This window comes from Phyllostomus discolor, chromosome 6 (assembly GCF_004126475.2).
Source record: "Phyllostomus discolor isolate MPI-MPIP mPhyDis1 chromosome 6, mPhyDis1.pri.v3, whole genome shotgun sequence".
Taxonomy (NCBI): Eukaryota; Metazoa; Chordata; class Mammalia; order Chiroptera; family Phyllostomidae; genus Phyllostomus; species Phyllostomus discolor.
Window position 1 is genome coordinate 46,972,296 of NC_040908.2, and position 17,911 is coordinate 46,990,206.

General features: G+C 48.7%; 1 protein-coding gene across 5 annotated transcripts in view; it reads left to right on the top strand.

Annotated features, from left to right (window-relative positions):
• Window positions 1–17,911, top strand: part of SFXN5 (sideroflexin 5) — a 102,394-nt gene that overhangs the window by 31,973 nt on the left and 52,510 nt on the right. For all 5 annotated transcript variants that reach the window (XM_036028071.1, XM_028517429.2, XM_036028070.1 and 2 more), the window contains exons 4-8: window positions 497–523; window positions 1,065–1,119; window positions 3,028–3,053; window positions 15,669–15,722; window positions 16,687–16,743. In XM_036028071.1, the coding sequence (XP_035883964.1) occupies window positions 497–523; window positions 1,065–1,119; window positions 3,028–3,053; window positions 15,669–15,722; window positions 16,687–16,743 (219 nt within the window). The remainder of the gene's footprint in view (window positions 1–496; window positions 524–1,064; window positions 1,120–3,027; window positions 3,054–15,668; window positions 15,723–16,686; window positions 16,744–17,911) is intronic.

Genomic DNA, 17,911 nt, shown 5'->3' on the forward strand with positions numbered 1-17,911 from the left:
GAAGGATCTTCATTTAAATCAGGCTTCTTCTGCATAGTGGGGGGCGGGTTGGGTGGAGGGGGGCAAAGGGGGAAAAATTGGAGCAACTGTAACAGCAGAAACAATAAAAAAAAATCAGGCTTCTTACCTAATCCTGCATTAGATCAGCTAGGAAGCTTTAGAAAAATGCTGGAAGAATTCTATAAGCGATGTTACAGCAGCCAGAGTTGAGAATCTTTTGTTTAAATAATCTGCATGCGATCCCCTAGCCCTGCAGTTCTGGGGTCCCTGATGCCACACCCTCGGGGTAGCTGCCAGACCTGGGGCAGCCGGACAGCCCGAGCCTCTGACGCCCTTGGGAGCTAGATCTCTTGGGTAGAAAAATGTGGCTTTGAGACCTTACATTGACACTACACTCAATCTTAGCCACAGGCCGAGAAGCAATGAGAACTTACATTGATATGTACTTTAACTTATTTCCTTTTTCTTTTCTTTTTTCTCTCTTCCTTCCTTCCAGCTGTGGAGCGCACAGAAAATCAAGCAGGTAATCTAGCTTTGGCTTATTTTCCTTCCCTTCCCCATGCTCTCCTGGACCCCGCCCTGGGAGCAGGGGATCCTCGGCTGCTGTGTGTCCAGTCTCTCCCTGCCCTCTGGTCCTGGCCGCCCCTCCTTTCCCTGCTCCCCCAGCACCCAGGGCCTGAGTTTCTGAAGACTGGAGCTCAGACCAGCTCCCCTTTCCCTGGGCCCCTGGCTCCTTCCCTGTGGCTCCTTCCACACAACCCTTGTTACATGCCTACTGTGTGCCAGGCACAGGGGTTCAGAGGGCCTGCAAGGTAAGCACAGTCCCGTCCTCCCTGCATTCAGCTTTGAGCGTTAGTCAGAGGGTAAGTGCTGTTGGGGTCCCAGTTTTGGTTTTCTCCTGCCTTGAATGGTAGGGAAGGACAGACCAGCCAGAAGGCAAGACACAGCCGCGTTCATCTCAGTCACCCTGGGGGAGCTCTCCTTTCCCGCCTCCGTCCCTCCCCACTCCGTGTCCCCGTCCCTGTCCCACCGTCACCTTGTGCTCTGTTCCTTGCTTTTGCTAGGCTATTCTACACCCGGATACCAATGAGAAGATCTTCATGCCCTTTAGAATGTCAGGTAAGCCCCTGAGACCTTCTGGTTCTGCCCAGCCAAGGCCAGTCACTTTGGTCACAGTTCCAGAAACATCTGGATGTGCCGGCCTAAGGAGGGGATGGAGACTGTTCACCCATGGCCACGCCTGCATCTGCATTTTAACCTTGGCTCAATTGTACAACACTGGCCAGGCCTTGGAATCACCTATGGAGCTTTTTAAAAATGTGCTTTTTCTGCCTGAGCAGCTGGGGTGGAGTGTTGTACACCACTCACCTCAAGAATAACACCCGCTACGGGCAAACCCTACCTTCTGGGAGTCACTCCGCCCCTACCTGTGCAGGCTGTGCTCTCTCCTTCCACATCCAGCTCCCTGCTCAGCCCTTTTACATGGTTAATCCCCAGACTAACTCCTTCGTGTCTGATCCTGCTGTTAACCACCCCCTCCTCGTTGTCTGCACTGTATTTCTCTTGCTGCACACACAGGGTTGGTGAATTCCCATTCTCAGGAGACCAGTGGGTGGGAGGCAGGGAGTGGGAGAGTACATATAAGAGCCCTGTCCCCGGGGAAGTCCCTGCCCTGTGGACACTAGGACAGTTTTGTGCGTATGAACCTAATAGCCTAGAAAGCACTTACGCACACACGCTGCCTGGGGCTGCTGTGGTTATTCTGCCTGCAGTTTTGAGGGGCCACAGGTCTTGCCTGGAGTCAGACTCACACCTGTACTGATGTGTCCTCCCTGGGGTACCACCCCCAAGTTACAGGGTGGGTGGGACGGCTGCTGGATGCTGCCTTGGGAAGTCCTCAGGGAGCTGGAGAAAGGGTCTCTACCAGTGGGTGTTCTCAGTTGGGGAAGTCAGCCAGCATCCTCACCCCCAGATAGCCCGACCTCATGGAGGTGAAAGAATGAGCAACCATGTGACTTCCTTGTGCAAACAGGAGCCATTGGTGCCCAGTGATAACCTCACCTTGCTGTAAGTTTATGAGCATCTTATAGCCATGGCTGTGGGTGCTCCCCAGTCCCTGGACAAGGCCATAGCAGGCTCTCTTCTGAGCCTGGTTTCTCTTGTAGTTCTCCAGTCAAACTTTGGACCTGTCTCCAGAGGGCCATGGGTGGGAGAGTGGTGGCTCATGTGCATGCACAATTGTGCACCCTCAGGATGCAAACCTTTGCTTTACACATAACTCAGATAGCTAAGCATGATTAGCTGCTATCCAGCTACCAGCTGCTATAAGTTAGGGGTTGGGGACAAGGGACTGCCCATGGACAGCAGTGAGGGCAGTGGAGGGAGCCTTGCCTTGGACTAGGGGCCATGAGCAGTGATGAAATGGTGCCCAGAGTCAGGCTGTGCTTCTCGCCAGCCAGCTCTGTCCTGCTCTGCTGAGGATGTCTAGCCAGGGTACTAGACATGGAAAGAGCTCTGGCACTTTGAGGTACACATCTCAGGTGGGTAGGGAATTCCCTTTCTAGAAATGGCCCTGATGCCAGGGAAGTAAGGGTGCATGCTCAGAAGACAAGCTGAGGGAAGAAGGAGGACATTCCGGGGCCTTCAGAGATGTTGCAGTGTGTGCAGTGAGTGTGGGCAGGGGCGTCGTGCCTTGTGAAGGAAACATGGAGTGGTGGTGCGCAGGCCACGGGCAGCCCTGCCTTCAGGAATGCGCCTTGGGGTTTTGGAGGGAGTGAAAACTGGCTAAAGGGGAACAGAGAGGGAGGCTGGGGGACACAGGGGAGCCCTGTCTGCTGGGAAGGGGAGGGCTGAGCTGGGAAAATATCTGGGGACAGGGGTGGGCCTCTCCCCTAACTGACCCGTCTCCCTCACTGGGGACACTGCCAGACCACACCCAGCAGCCCCCTGCAGGCTCTCAGTTGAGACATCCGTGGGGGCCAGTGGGTGGCGTCACAAGGCTTGACCCTTTCCTCTCTCCTCTCACAGGTTACATTCCTTTTGGGACGCCGATTGTAAGTATTACCTTCAAAGGGTTTTTTATCCAAGAAACGTTTTAATGTGTAACTTTATATCACTGCTCATAAGTATTTGACTGAGTTGTTGATTTAGGATAAAATCCTGGAAAGGAGTTACTGGATAAAATAGCATTCCTTTCTTTGTAATTTTCTTGATTTGTCCCATCCAACTTCTTCTGTAGAAGGTGTGCCAAGGCACACCCAGCACAGCCTCCACGAGCCTTCATCCCTGCACATCTCTGAGACGTGTTGGTTTGGTTGTTTGGTTCTGGGGGAGCCTTCACCTCAGTCTGGGGAAGTCGGGAAGTAAGGGTGGTTTCTGAAAACTAAGGTTGGAAATTAACTCAAAGGATTCAGTCTTCTTTTTGTTCGGTTTTAAAATCAGGGTTCAGTGTGCTCTTGAATTTTTTAATATTGGAGTAAAACACACGTACAGAGAGGTGCTTTCATCATAAATGTAGGTGCAGCCTATTGGGTTTTCACAGAGTGAGCTAGACTGAGAGCTTTCTCGGCAGCATCTCAGAAACGTCTCCGTCACTGCGCCCACTCCACAGGAAACCGCTTTCTGGATTTCCTCCGTGATATTCTCGTGGCACCTGCTTTGAACTTTATATAAATGGCATTGTCAGTATGTGCTTCTTCTGGCCTTTGGCTTCTTATACTTAAATCATTTGTGAGACTTGTCCATATTGTTATAGATGGTATTACCTTCTTTTTTGTTGCTGCACATTATCCCATTATTCTAACACTATTGACCTTTCTTTATCTATCCTACTCTTCGTGAAAATTTGGGTTGTTTACAGTTTGGAGTTCACAGCAAACAGTGTTGCTTTGACATGATTGTGCAAGTCTTTTAGAAGATCCATATGTTCTCGGTTCTCTTGAATTGTACCTACAAGGCTAACGAGATCAGAACTAAGTGCAGCGTGCGATCCTAGAAGCAGGATCAGGGCAAGGTGTGTGTAGAATGGTACTTCAGTCTCTTATAAAGCTTAACATATACGAACAGTGTGAGCCAGCACACCTAATTTTAGGTATTTGCTTCAAGAGAAATGAGTACACATGCCCACACAAAGATCGATATGTGGATGTTTATGGCAGCTCTCTTCACACTAGCGGACAGCCTGAAACAGACAAGGATGACCAACAAGTGCTAAGACTGCTGGGTGAGAAACTGACTGGGAACGGGGTACCTACCTAGTCTCAAAGTTTCCTGTATATTTTATGTTTATCATTCTATGTCTGTTTAATAGTTGGCATCCTCCTGTAACTAAGAGATTTCCCTTCTGCCTTCTCCTTTAATGTTGTTTAAAACTACCAGTATGGTCTTGTATATTGTTTATATTCAGTGAGTAATAATTTACTTGTTGTTATTTGGTTTTATATACAAATTGTGCCAAGTTTGATCAGTAGGAGCCCTTCAAAGTAGTTTCTGTGTCTGTGTCACATGTCCTTCTTATCTTGGAGTACTTCAACACTTTTTAGCACAAGATACAGCTAATACAGACTCATCTTGTAGTCTCTCTGCCCTAGTCCTGGCATCATCCTTTTCTCCAGAAAGCCCTGGTTCCTTCAATGGGACTTAGAAACCAAAGTCTGGATTCTGGGCGTGCTCCTTGTTACCAGAGTGTCATTGCTGTGAGGCTATCTTAGCAGGCAGAACTAAAAGGTACAACTTTTTAAAAAATCATGAGTTTATACTAATACCTCTAAGTCCAATCCAACATCTCTGAGTTCCTTCCCTCCTTTATTCCATATTTATGTGTCCCTTCTCCCTGAGTGAGAATCCAACAACAATATATTTGTGCACTCACTAAATCCAATATGTATAAATAAAAGACTTTCAGAATTGCTATGTTGCTACCACTCCCCCTGAAATGTATTAAGTAAAGCCTAAGATTTCTTTGAAGTTCTTTTTGTCTATTGAACATATCCTACCAAGAGTACACAATCAGAGAACCATGTTTAAAAATTGTTTGAATTTTTTCTTCTGTTGTGTTTATGTTATTTATTTGATAAACGGTTAAGTTTACTCATTTCTGCTGTCATTCAATTTCAGTTGTTTCCCATTCTTACTGATTTACTTTTGGAAAAATGTAAAATATCAACATAGTTCAAAAGTCATAATAAAAGTTTCATTCCTCTCTCTATCCCTTCTACCTCCTTTCCACCCACCCTCTGTAAGTAAATAATTTTATTCTTCCCATTTCTTTTGTAAAAATAAGCAAACTATATAATTCTTGAACCAAAGTACCTGCTGAGCTAAAGCCAGCCCCAACTATATAATTCTTTTGCAGTGTTTTGTTTTTTACTTAGGGATATATTCTAGAAATCATGGTATAAACATATCAGTTTATAGAGATCTTCATTCTTTTATTTTTAATAGCTGCATAGTAGTCTACTATGTAGAAGCACCATAATTTAATCAACTATTTTTTTATGTATGGGCATTTAGGTAATTTCCAATATTTTGGCAGTTTGAATAATACAAGAATGGATAATCCTGTGCAGATAGATAGATAGATAGATATTAACACTAAATTCTTAGTTTCTATGGAGGACTAATTAAATCGATATTTCTGGCAACAGTGAGCAAGAAAAAAGAGAAGGTGCAAATAAACAATGTTAGGAAGAAAAAGTACAGTAACTATGGACACAATAGAAGTTTAAAAGATCAGAATGCATTGAAAAATCTGGGGCAATAAACTTGAAGACTTAGAAGAAATGGACACATTTCTGGGAAAGTTTAGCTTAGCAAAAACTACCCAGCAGATGTAGCAAACGTCACAATCATTTAGGCACTTCGTGTGTGCACGTGTGTGTTTTTCCTTTGGCTAGAGTCCCTCTTTGAATAATATTCAGAGCATGTGGGTAATGCACTTAGTGAGTCCTTGCATACCTGGAAGTGTCTTTTCCCTCTCACACATGAACAGTGGTTGGCCCGATTCCCTTTCCCTTTGTAGGTAACCTACACCCCCCTCCCCTTGGGATTCTTTGGTGTTTTTTCTCTTTATCTTTGGAGTTCAGAAATACCCTCAGGATTAAAATTTTTTCTCTGTATATTTTATAAAATTATACAAGTAATACATGAATATGTTCTTGGAACTCAAAATTACCACCAAGAATTTTTTAAAGACTATTTTAAAAGATATGCAAGTAATATATGAATATGTTCTCTCAGCTCAAAATTCAAACAATACAAAAAAAAAAAAACCCAACCAAAAGTTCCCCTGACAACAACCCTCACCTCCAAATCTTCTCACCTCCATCTTCTTTACTGAAATAACGATTTGTGGGACTTGTGTCTAGGAATTACTTCTTGAATTTTATCAGTTCTTCTGTTTTTGTTTTCTTCTGTTCTTCTGTTCTCTGTTTTCTAATTTATTCATTTTTGTTTTTATAATAGCATTTTAGCCTCCTTTATTTGTTTGTAGTGGGTTTTTTTTTCATCTACTGCTTAATTTATTTATTGTCATTCTTTCCTTCTAATAAAAAGTGCTTAAGGCTGTGGGTTTTCTCCTGAGTATATCTAATATCTGGCCATATCTAATATGTTTTCACATACAGTGATCCATGTTTTTGTTTCTAAATAAGTTTAAAATTATGGTTTTAAATCCTCTTTAATCAGAGGATTCAATCTTTTAGCTTTAATTAGATAGAACACATTTCAAATCCCAAGTGGATTTTAAAAAAACATTCTTTTACTATTATTTTCTAGTTTGCCCTGTTTTCAGAGAGAGTGGCCTCTACAATTCTGGCTTTCTTTGATTATATCAGGGCCAGGACCATCTACATATAAAAAAGTTCAAAGTAATAGTGGCTTAAACAAATTGATTTATTTCTCTCTCATGCCAAAGAAGTTTGGAGATAGGCAGATCCCCACAGTTCTCTCAGGAACCCAGACTTCTGGTTTCTATACCATTCTAGTGCTGTTTTCTATCATCAAAATTACCTCATAGTCTAACATGGCTGTTGGTGTTCCAGCCATCACATCCACAGTACAGGGAGGAGAAAGATGGAATAAAAGGATATACCTTCTAGGTCAGCTCCCTTTAAGGAATCTTCTTCAAGGACTCACACCACAGTTCTGTTTATATTTCATATAGAATTTGGCTGGATGTATAGTCAATTCCCAATTGTAAGGATTCTATTAGTGAGAAGAAGGGGAAATGGTTAATAGGTAGACAAACAGAAACCTGCCTTAATAATTTTTATAAATATTTCATTCACACTTGAAAAAATACATCATTTAACAATAGCATCTCTTTGCCGAACCAGAGGAGTTGAATTTGAGGTTCATTTCCTCATGAGAGGCCAACTGGACCCTTACCGAGTCAGTGGCTGCCACCCTCTGGGATGAACTTGGGAGCCTGAGGGATGCCAGCACTGTCTCTGGTTCACAAGGCATTACTGAGGCCACCCCATACTTTTTCACTCTTTCCTCTTTCTACCCGAGGCAGGTCCATCGTTTGGGAGCGTTTACAGCCTTGCAGGCATACCGGGAGCTTGGGTGCTGATCCACTCCCATGCTGTCAGGGGTTCACCACTGGAGCAGATGCTGTGACCGTCCGGTCAGCGCCAGAGCCCTCCCAGCGAGGGGCAGATGTCCCTCAGTGAGTGCACGGGCAGGCTCTGGTGCCTGGTCTCGGGCATCCTGTCTGCACACTCTGTTGAGGCGAACTGAGGGCATGGTCTGGGATATCTCCCAGTGGGCCCTAGTGGCAGCCAGAAACAAAAATGACAGTGCTCACCTGGCCCTCTCCCTAGCCCTACGTATTCATATTCAGGACTGGTACAGCTGGCCCAGAGGCCAGGTCCTGAGAGGAGCCATTGGACTGGAGAACCTGTAGGCTTCCATCTTGGTACTGTGACGTAGACAGGACACGCGAGGTCCTATTGGTCTCACTCCCTCCCAGCACTGCCTTGCCTCGTGCGGCAGGAGCACTGTGGCTGTCCTGGTGTTTCTCTCCGAGGCTTGGCTCGCACCGGCCACGTCAGCTCCTCGGACACCCCACTGCTGCCTGGTGCCACTGAGCCCCTCAGCAAATGCCTGGTCTGGTCGGGAGTCAAGGTCCCAGTCCCACCTTAGGGAAGCCCCTGGTGAGGTGGAGTGGGTAAAAAATACAGACATGCAGAAGCCACTAAATGCTTACTGAAATAGAAATGGGGTGCTGATGAATATACTAGGAAGTGGGTCCCTAAGTGATGAAGGAAAGGGGTAAATAAGGTTGGCAGGTACCTTGACTGAGATGCTTCTGCAGGCAACATCCACGCTGCCTCCTGCCCAGGTGAGCATGCCTGGCTGGACCCTGCACCGTTCCCACCTTGCCCGAGAGGAACCCCGCCCCTACCCTGCTCACTCCCCAGAGCTCAGGAGAAAAGAGCTGGTTTTCTCCCAGAGGCTGGTGCCAGTTTAGTCAGCAGATTTCACAGATCCACTGGCACCCATATAGTGTCTTATTTTAAGCTTAACATTTGAAGATGGAACTTTTCCCCCTTCGGTGTGTGGCAAAGAGATCCCAATTTATACATAAGCACGGCGACTAAGCCAGTGCAGCAAGGCTGGTCCCGAGGCGAGAGCAGAGCATGGCTGCCCTCCTCCAGCTTCTTTGCAGAAGAACCTCACCAACCATCGCTGCTTCTTACTATTGGCAGCTCCATTCCCAGGTTTCCACTAAGAGGAGTGCAGCACTGTCGTTTCTAGGCACGTGTGGCTGGGGAAAGGCAGGGCCAGTGTTCCGCCCGTCCCATCCCGTTGTCTCTGCGTTTCCCCATCTGCCAGACTGTGCCCCACAGCTTCGGCTACCACAGCGTCTCAGACACCAGGGGTGGGGTTTCTCCCAGGACCTGAGTGTCTTCCAGGTCTTCTATGTCTCCCTCCTAGCCCTGAGCTCGCCATGACACTGCTGCCCCCCCAACGCGCCCCCATCCCCCCACCACACCTTATTCTGAGACTCTCAAAACTCAAGGTCCCAATCCCCCATATCCAGCTAGGGGACTGAGGAGGACAGACTGTATGCTTCTGGACTGTGAGTCCACTGGCCTTGGGTTACATCCAAACCAGATTTCTGCCTGGAGACATTCAGCTTGGACGCTGTACTCTGAGTGCTCTCATTTTACACCACAATGACCAGGCGGACTTTGAAGCCCCACTTTCTCGGAGGTGCTGGCTCAGGTCACTTCCTCTCTGGGGAGGACAGGTGGGCCCCAAAGGGTTCACTTTACATGAGGATTTGACCACATCCCAGAGCCTTTCTGACATCCTCCAAACCTTCCTCATCCCAGACTCTGCATTTTCATACCCTTAAATCCCCATTCCAATTTTTTCCCATTGTAAATGGCACCAGCCATTTTAGCCTAGTTTGTATCATACTGGAAGTGTCTCTCAGTTAAGCTGGATTTGACCAGTCAGGGACAAACATTCATTTGACAAAAGATATTTCCTTTAACTAGTCAGGATCCTTTAAATAGCAGCACCCCTAATGCACTAAAGTGTTACTTTTCAGATCATTAGCCAAAGAAATCAGAAGATGGAGACAAAGTAGAAGGAAAAAGCAGGCAAATTGTTGAGTCCCAGGGCTCCTGGCAGGTCTTTGAAAAATGAAGAGTGTTTGAAACTGAGCGTGTCCCTGTGGAGGCAAGGGGTGGGATGCTGCAGGAAGGGGGCATGCAGCTTTACCAGGGAGGGTCCCAGGTGTGTGGGTGGTAACCGTGGCGGGGGGGGGGGGGGGGGGGGGGCCTGGTCCCACCCCTTGGAAGCTTCTGCAAGCTCCCAAGAGTGACACGCTTCAAACAGATACCACGGAGGTCAGAGCTGCAAAGAAGGCAGGCAGGGGGCTGGGAGAGCAAATGACGGGGACCTAACCTGGTCTTCAGAGTCAGGGAAGGCTCCCTGGGGTGAGTGACAACTCAACTGATCACGGCTGGAGTCGCTGGAGGCGCTGGAGGCTGAGGCGGGATCAGCCACGCAGAGGCCAGGTGGGGGTGCGAAGGACAGCCGACGCTGCCAGCACCGAGCTTGGCCGGAGGATTCTGTGCCGTGCAGCCTTCCCACGGCTTCATTTTCACCACCCGGTTGTTCTGACACGCCCCCTGTTTTTTCTCTGGGTTTTCTACACTTTAATCCTGTTTTAAAAATCTCTTTTCCTGTCATTTGAATTAGTTTTGTATGGACAGTGGCCGAGGGGGTAGAAGGTGGCTCACGTCCCTCTTTCCGCGTCCGGATATCGTAGGACACAGAACTGTGTCTGGGGGCCTAGGTCCTGTCCTTGGGTTCAGCTGTTCATGCCCCGCCCCCTTGTGGCTGAGCAGACTGGGATATTTGGTGGCGCCTTTCTTCAGAGGGAGACCTCATGTCTCTGCAGAGGTCGGAACACTCGGAAGGGGTAGGCCTGTAGGGAAGAGGTGATTTTTGTTGCGAGCCAGTTTCCAGGTAGGTCCCATTGATTGGCCCCATCCCAATTCTGCCCTGAGACAAGGCTCAAGCACAAACTGCCTTCCATCCCTTCCAGGGTAGCCCCAGACTCAGGCTGATGGGGGGGGGGGGGGGGTGAATGGATAAGATAGGCTGTTCAGAAACAAACATCACTATTAAAGACATGATTCAAAATGCAGTAATGGTATAGAACATTTAACCAGAAGGACAACACATTCATTCCTCCTATGTGGTAATCTCAGTATTAATGAGATTTTGCTCCTATTGTGCCATATAACAAACATCCACAGAATTTTAGTGGTAGCCATACACATGTATTTTTAGGGAGCTGGGGTTTGGCTGGTCTTGGCTGAAGCAGCTCTGCTTCTGACCACAGGCCTGGGATCAACTAAGGATCAGCTCACCTGGGCTGGACTCTGGCCCTCATGCCTCTGATCCTCCTTGGACTGTGCCACCAGTCAGGGCCTGTCCCCTCACAGTGATGTTAGAAGCACCAGAGGGCGACTAAAGCACATGAGGCTTCTGAGGTCTGGGCTCAGAACTGGCACACTGCCACTTCCTCCCACATGTCATTGGCCAAAGCAAGTCATGTGACTAAGCAACACCAAGAGCAGGGAAATACATCCCTCCCCTGGCAAGGGTGCTGATGCAGAGAAGAGTGAAGAATCAGGACCAAACTCAATCTTCATCCCCTCTCCAAAGGCCAACACCCCCGTGCAATTCAGACTTTAATACAAGGAGCAAGGAAGAGACAGCTGATGGTTGTCATTGTCACAATCCATCATAGATCTTTTTCTGGCCAATAATTGCTTAATGTTCCTAATGAGTTGGCAACATTTCCAGCATGTCATTTGGGCCCATCTTTGTGCTGAGTGCTTTTGGGGGACATCAGAGGAAAACCCCTTATTCTACCTTTAGGAGCTCATGATCCTTTGAGGAGAAAGGCTCGTGTACAAAGACAAGATGGGGGCAAGATGTGCTCAGTTACGTCATACAGACTGTGGAGTGCAGAGGAAGGAGAGACTAGCAGAGACTAGAAAAGAACGAGACAGGAGGAGAGGAATCATACTAATAACTAGTAAGCATTTGCTGAATGCCAGACACTGTGCTGAATCCTTCCCATGCCTGCGCTCGTGACCACCCAGAGAGGCACCGTGATCACCACCATTTAACCGATGAAAAAACAGAGGCACAGAGAACTCAAGTCACTGGCACTTGGTCACCACTCTGATAAATCCTGGGACCAGGATTTGAGTCCAGCTCTTCCGGCAGCCGAAGCCTGAGAGTTCATCACCAGGACCCATGGCCAGCCATCCAGGGGGTAGGGGAACGGCAAGAATGGGCAGATGTGCATAAAGGACAGCTTCCGGGGGTGGGAGCCGTGGAGGGGACCCCAGCCATGTTATGGACTATAAATGGGAGCAAAGATAGGATGTGCGATTTGGCCAAGGTCCTGCAGAAAGACAGGGTGGAGGCTGGGCTGGAAATTCTGACTGTTGGCTCTCCTTCCACTTTCCCTGGTTCCAGCCGCTTTCTGGGCTCTCTCCACCCATCTGCGCGGCCACGCCTGAAGCGTTTCCCTCTTGGAAGAGGTGCAATCCACTGGCATTGGAGCCGGGTGGACTGGCTCCCTCTCTCTATCCATCTCTTTCCTCCTTTCCCCTGCCGTGTTCTGGAAAGGGCAGTGTGAGGGAATGTGGGCAGGTTGCACCAGAGATATACATCTGAGAACTGAAGGAACATTTATTTTTAATTTAGACTTAAAAAGAAAAAAGGAAGTTATAAAATATCTGCTCTTGCTCCTGAGATTGTGCAGATGGCGCTGCGTGTTGCCTAATAGGGAATGGGTCTGGCACTGTGGGCTCCTGGCCCCACCAGCCTCATGTAGGACCTGGAAGGCGGGATCCCTGTTCCCTTCGCCTCAGCTCCAGCAGGGTGTTCTGCTGCCTTCTCACCCACCCTTCCTGGCCTCCAGTCTACTGGTTTCCCAAACCTCCTCCTTCAGGGAGGTCAGTCTCTCAGCTGTTCTTGCTCCCGTGAGCTGACACACACCTGTGCACACTTCAGCAGATAGCCAGAGCACACCTCCCTCTCCCAGCCCAAACTCCAGTTTGGATGTTAGAATTTATCAACCTTGCAGATACCCAAGTATCCGATTAAACCATCTTGTCGAGTTCATGCCCAGGTGTTAGAAGGGACTTTCTCATACGTTTCCTGTTTGTGTGTTTGTTGTGGTTAGGTATGCTGTATTCCTTTCCTCTGGTATTCCCCACGGGGAGCAGCATGAGACTAGGTGCACAGAAGATGCTCAGGAATGGGCATGGGATCTGGTTCTTCTCTGTGCTCACGCCGGGGGATGAGCTGGAGAAGGAGCCCTACAGTCAGAGAGACAGGGCTCCCAAGCCAGGAATCAGGAGACGTGACTCTATTTCTAGCTCGTCATGAAGCCTTGGGCAGACCACTGAATGTTTCTAAACCTCAGTCATGCCATTTGCAAAATATAGAAGGTAATCTCTATTTTTTCTGAGCCCTGGAGTTATAATAAGGGTGGCAGTAAGTGACATAGTGGACATGCTTAGCAAAATCAATCAACCAATCACTCACTCAGTCTCTTTAAGGAGTCAGAGCTGAGTGAATGTGAGGCTTTTGTGTTAGGGCAGGATGTTGGGTCAAGAGGCTGCTCAGAGCTGGCCAGCCAGGCGAAAGCTCGCTGGTTACGAGCCATGAGTGTGTGCGTATAGTCCATAGCTCGGGTGCCACTTTGGTTTAGTTAAGGGCTGTGGTTTGTTCTGAAAAGACTTGATATCACATCTTTTCAATGCATGGCACACGATAAATCAATGAAGATGAAAATGAGACAAAAGCAAATGTAGGGAAGGGAAGATAAGATGAAGTCAGGAGAGAAGTTTGGACACAGAATATGTGCCGGGAGGATGCGTGTGCCGGGCAGACGTGGGCCACAGAGAACTGGCCTGACAGCAGCAGTCAGTACGGAGAGGAACACGGGTACGTGCCTGTGCCTGCAGGACTGATGCCCACCCGACGCTCAGAAGGGGCCTGCGAGGGAATGAGCTGGGAGGGTCCTGGACAGCAGCTGCCTGGTAAACACAGTGAGTTCCATGGGGCTGCCTCTTACCGCGCTGCTGGTGGCTCAAACACAGTTCAGGGGGTGCAGTGGGGATTGGAGGGGAGAAGACAGCATCGCTTATAACACACCCATGCTCTATAAGCCAACAGATTCGGGGGGTGATATGTTCTCAACAGTGAAGAACTACTTTTATTTCCCCAAGCTTTGGGAAGCAGTCAGGCATGCACATGTGTACTGATACATGCACAGGCCCTCTTACGCGTGTGCGTGTGTGCAGACACACACACATTGGTTCACACTGTTCCCAGCTTCAGGCCTCTCTAGGCTCAACTTCTTCTCTATGGTCTGGCTCCTGACTGGCAGGAGGGGCCCTGTGTTCCCCACCATACTTCTCAGCTGGACTGGGCTGGGAGGATTCCTTTTACAATGGGGCGGTCTCTCTTGACTTCACACGTATTACTTGGAACCTGAGAATAGAATTTAAACTGAGTTAGGACCTCCAAGGTCAACTCCTTCACTCCATAGGTAAGAAAGCTAGAACTCTAAGGGTCTGTCTTCTGCTGGAGATCACGCAAGGATGGAGCTGAGGCTAAGAACCAAGGTCGTCTGATTGCCACTCCAGTACCCTGAGCTGTCATTGCAAGAAAAAAATGAAGCTGGGATCTCATTTCTGGAGAAAAATCTCATAATTTCTCACTGGAGCTATGGAATGGCTTTACATGATATAATTTTATTCAAACTGATATGGGCCAATAAATATAAATGTGTGTACATATTCACTGTTTTAGAAACATTTTAATCTTTAAAACATGATTTACTAATATTGCTGAGGATGTCTAGAATTTGATTTACCGCATAGAATTGAATGCTTATACTTGTTCCTTACAGAAATTCTTGCCAAAGAGCCATTTTATCTACAGGAATGATAAATAAGTCAGTATGCGGATGGTTGTGCACATTTCTTTCCATATGCAGCAGTACTTGGTAGATGTTATTTTGCATACAAGCATTCAAAAGGTAAACTTGAGAGACACGTGGATCCCTGAAATCCAAGGTTTGGCCAATGTTAAAATCAGGCAGTTAATCTTGGCTTAAAAAAAACAAAACACAAAGTCGGTGAGCCTAGGTCTTGGGAGCATTGGACCCACATACACATGTAGTCTTGCTTAGCTACACGGTGCAGTGGATCCTGTGTTCATTCACCCTTTCAACAAATGTTTACTGGACAGTCATTTGATGGCTTAAACATGGCGGATGTTTTGCCTAATGAGGGCTCAGTGATAACAGATAAATTCCCCGAAACCGTATTTGTAAAGCACTTAAGGCCCCTGAAATGATTTGTATTTACTTCTCACAAAATCCTGTTGGATGGTTGGAGTGTGAAGGAGCCGGGTAAGCCGAGTAGAAGTAGAGGTGTTCCCTTTGCTTGCTTGTCTGTTTTACTGTCCCCCTGCCCGCCAGTTGTGGAAATAATGCGTGTCAGCTGTTACAAAGAGTACAGAAGTATCCGAGAGGAAGTTCTGTGTAACCAACCCATTCTACCTGCTGTGCTCGGGACTTTTTTCATGCTTGGCAATATGTACGTGTATGTATTTGTGTATATGGTTTTATATATATATATAAGATGCTTTTCTTTGAGAAATGAGATGCTGTAATACAATTCTGCAAGTTGTTTTCTTTTTAAACCATATATAGTCTTTTCTTTTTAAAGATTTTATTTACTTTTAGACACAGGGGAAGGGAGGGAGAAAGAGAGAAACATCAGTGTGTGGTTGCCTCTTCCGTGCCCCCAACTGGGGGCCTGTCCTGCAACGCAGGCAGGGGCCCTGACTGGGAATCCAACCAGCAACCCTTTAGTTTGCAGGCCGTCACTCAATCCACTGAGCCACACCAGCCAGGGATAAATCATATACAGTATTACTATGGGCAGCAGTTTGTACATACACGTCATCCATATCCGTTTGTACAGATTCAGCTTGCTTTTCTTCATGGCTATTTGATTTTTCTTTGCAAAAGTGTAGTGTGTTTCTTTTTGCCTTTTTCAGCTCTCTTCTCCCTTTCTCTCTCTTTCTCCCTCCCTCATTCTCAGGTGGTCGGTCTTCTTTTGCCCAACCAGACACTGGCATCCACTGTCTTCTGGCAGGTAACAGTCTCCCAGCAAACAGGCTCCTGAGGGAGGGCCCAACAGGTACTGGTTAGAACTCCTTGCCTCAGTATTTCCTCCCCCATTCATGCCCCTCAGGGACAATCACGCCACTTCTTACCTCCCCACAACCCAGAAGCTGCTGGGAGAAGCCCCAGGCCTTCAGGCCCTGCCGAGCAGGTCCTCAGCAGCCTGCATTTCTGTCCATTCTGTGCCACTTTAACCTTTGCATGGGGGTGATGAGGGCCGGGCTGGTGCCCTCAGCTGGGTGGCTTATTGGTGGCCACCCAACGTGTCCCTTGGCTGCTCGTCCATGGCCAATGACCTCGAGGCCCACAGCCTCTTTGACATCAGTCTCACCCAAATCTGGGGGGGAAGGTAAATCCACCCCAAGGCCAAGGCAGCTGAGGCTGTGACTCTCCGACAGTAGCTGAAGCTCTGTTTGTGTGTGTGTGCGTGTGTCTCATACACACCCAGAAGGAGGAAAAGGAAGGAGAACCTGTCTGTCTTCAGGAGAAAGTGTCAGTCTTCCCTGAGGAAAACTCCAGCAGTGCCCGTGTCCGGGCTGGGGACATTCCAGGGCCCAGCTGTCCACCTCTGTCCAGGAAGTAGTGTAACAAGGATGATGTGGCAAAGGCAGGGGGGCCCGTTTGGGGCAGTGAGAGCCATGATTTTGGAGGAGGTACTACCTCTGGATCAGGATGGGCCACTGGCGAGGGCAGAACCAGTGCCTGGTCTGCTGGGAGCTGAGGGCTTTCCCAGGACTGAGGACATTCAGTGCTGAAACTGGCCCAGTTCCAGGCAAACTGGGCCATTGGCCATGCTAATAGCAGGATGGATGCACCCACCATGAGCCAGTGACTCACATCTGTCTGAAGACATGAGGCCTCCTGGGGCCCAGGCCTGGCTTCCAGGGAGGTGAGCACGCCTTCCCTGACTTCTCCTCTCCCCGCTTGCCTTTCAGTGGCTGAACCAGAGCCACAACGCTTGTGTCAACTATGCAAACCGCAATGCTACCAAGGTGAGCACCACAGACCACCACCCAGTGGCGGCTTTCGGGCTGGGGTGCCCTTCATCCTCCCTGCAGTGTGTCATGCCACTCACCTGGGTCGAGCATCACCCTCCTGGAGGCACCTTATTTAAACTGCCAGCCCCTCAAGAGGGGCCTTGATGGGAGGGAGTGTTCACATGAGGTGAAGAAGGCCCATGACATGGGAGTGTGGCGGGGCGGGGAGAGGGGTGAGCTCCACCGGCTTCAGGATGCCCTGCGGGCCGCTCTCATACCTGAAGTTGGATCAGGACAGCAGCAGCCCCCCGGGGCCTGACTTTCCCTAAAGCCTCCTCCAAGCTTTCCTGGAAGCGGCCTCAGTGCCCCCGGACTGCGGGCTGCAAGCTAAAAGGCTGCTCTTGAGGGGCCATGGGCCTGAGAGGACGGGATGGACACGTCCCCCCCTGCCCTCCTGGGATGAACTTGCTGTGAGTCCCAGTCACCCTTTGTCATCCAGGAAGGGCTCCTGCATCTCTGGCAAGGCTGCCTCATGCCCTGGTCAGTTCTCACTCTTTGGTCCAAAGGCAGAGAGAGGGGAAGGAGTCTAGGTTCTCGTGGCAGGGTGGGGGGCAGTCGGTTTGGGTAGGAGAGGGTCTGGGCATTTTCCAACCTTGGGGGGTAGTACTTCAGGGCCTCACAATCTGAGGACATCCCCTCCTCATTCTAAACCTTCGTTCCACGTCTCCCCTTCATGTGCTCACACAGGTGCACCTCTACTGGTTCGGCTCTCGTTTACCTTAAACCCAGCATCTCCAAATTGCCATTGTGGTATATCAAGGCAAATTCTGCAGCTCCTGTCTTAGTTTTCTACATTGCAAGTCGGGATACATTTTTCCCTAGAAATACCGAGCAACTGTCATCTATTGGCATGGAAGTACAGTTGCTACCAGGGTTGACAAGGCCTGTGGGAGCCAGCCAGGCTGGAGCCAGCCTTGACACTGCCGTGTCTAGCAAGGAAGTGCTCCAGGTGCCAGACAGCCCACTTGCAGCACGTAGCCTCCCTAAACCGAGTCTGCTTGCCCAGCCATGAGTGACCCGTTCGGCCCTTGCTGTTCTCTACCTGCAGGCAGCAGTGTCTGCCAGAGGCCTTTACAGAGCCGGCGGAGTGCAGTGGGCCCTTCGACATCTCCCTGGACGTCAC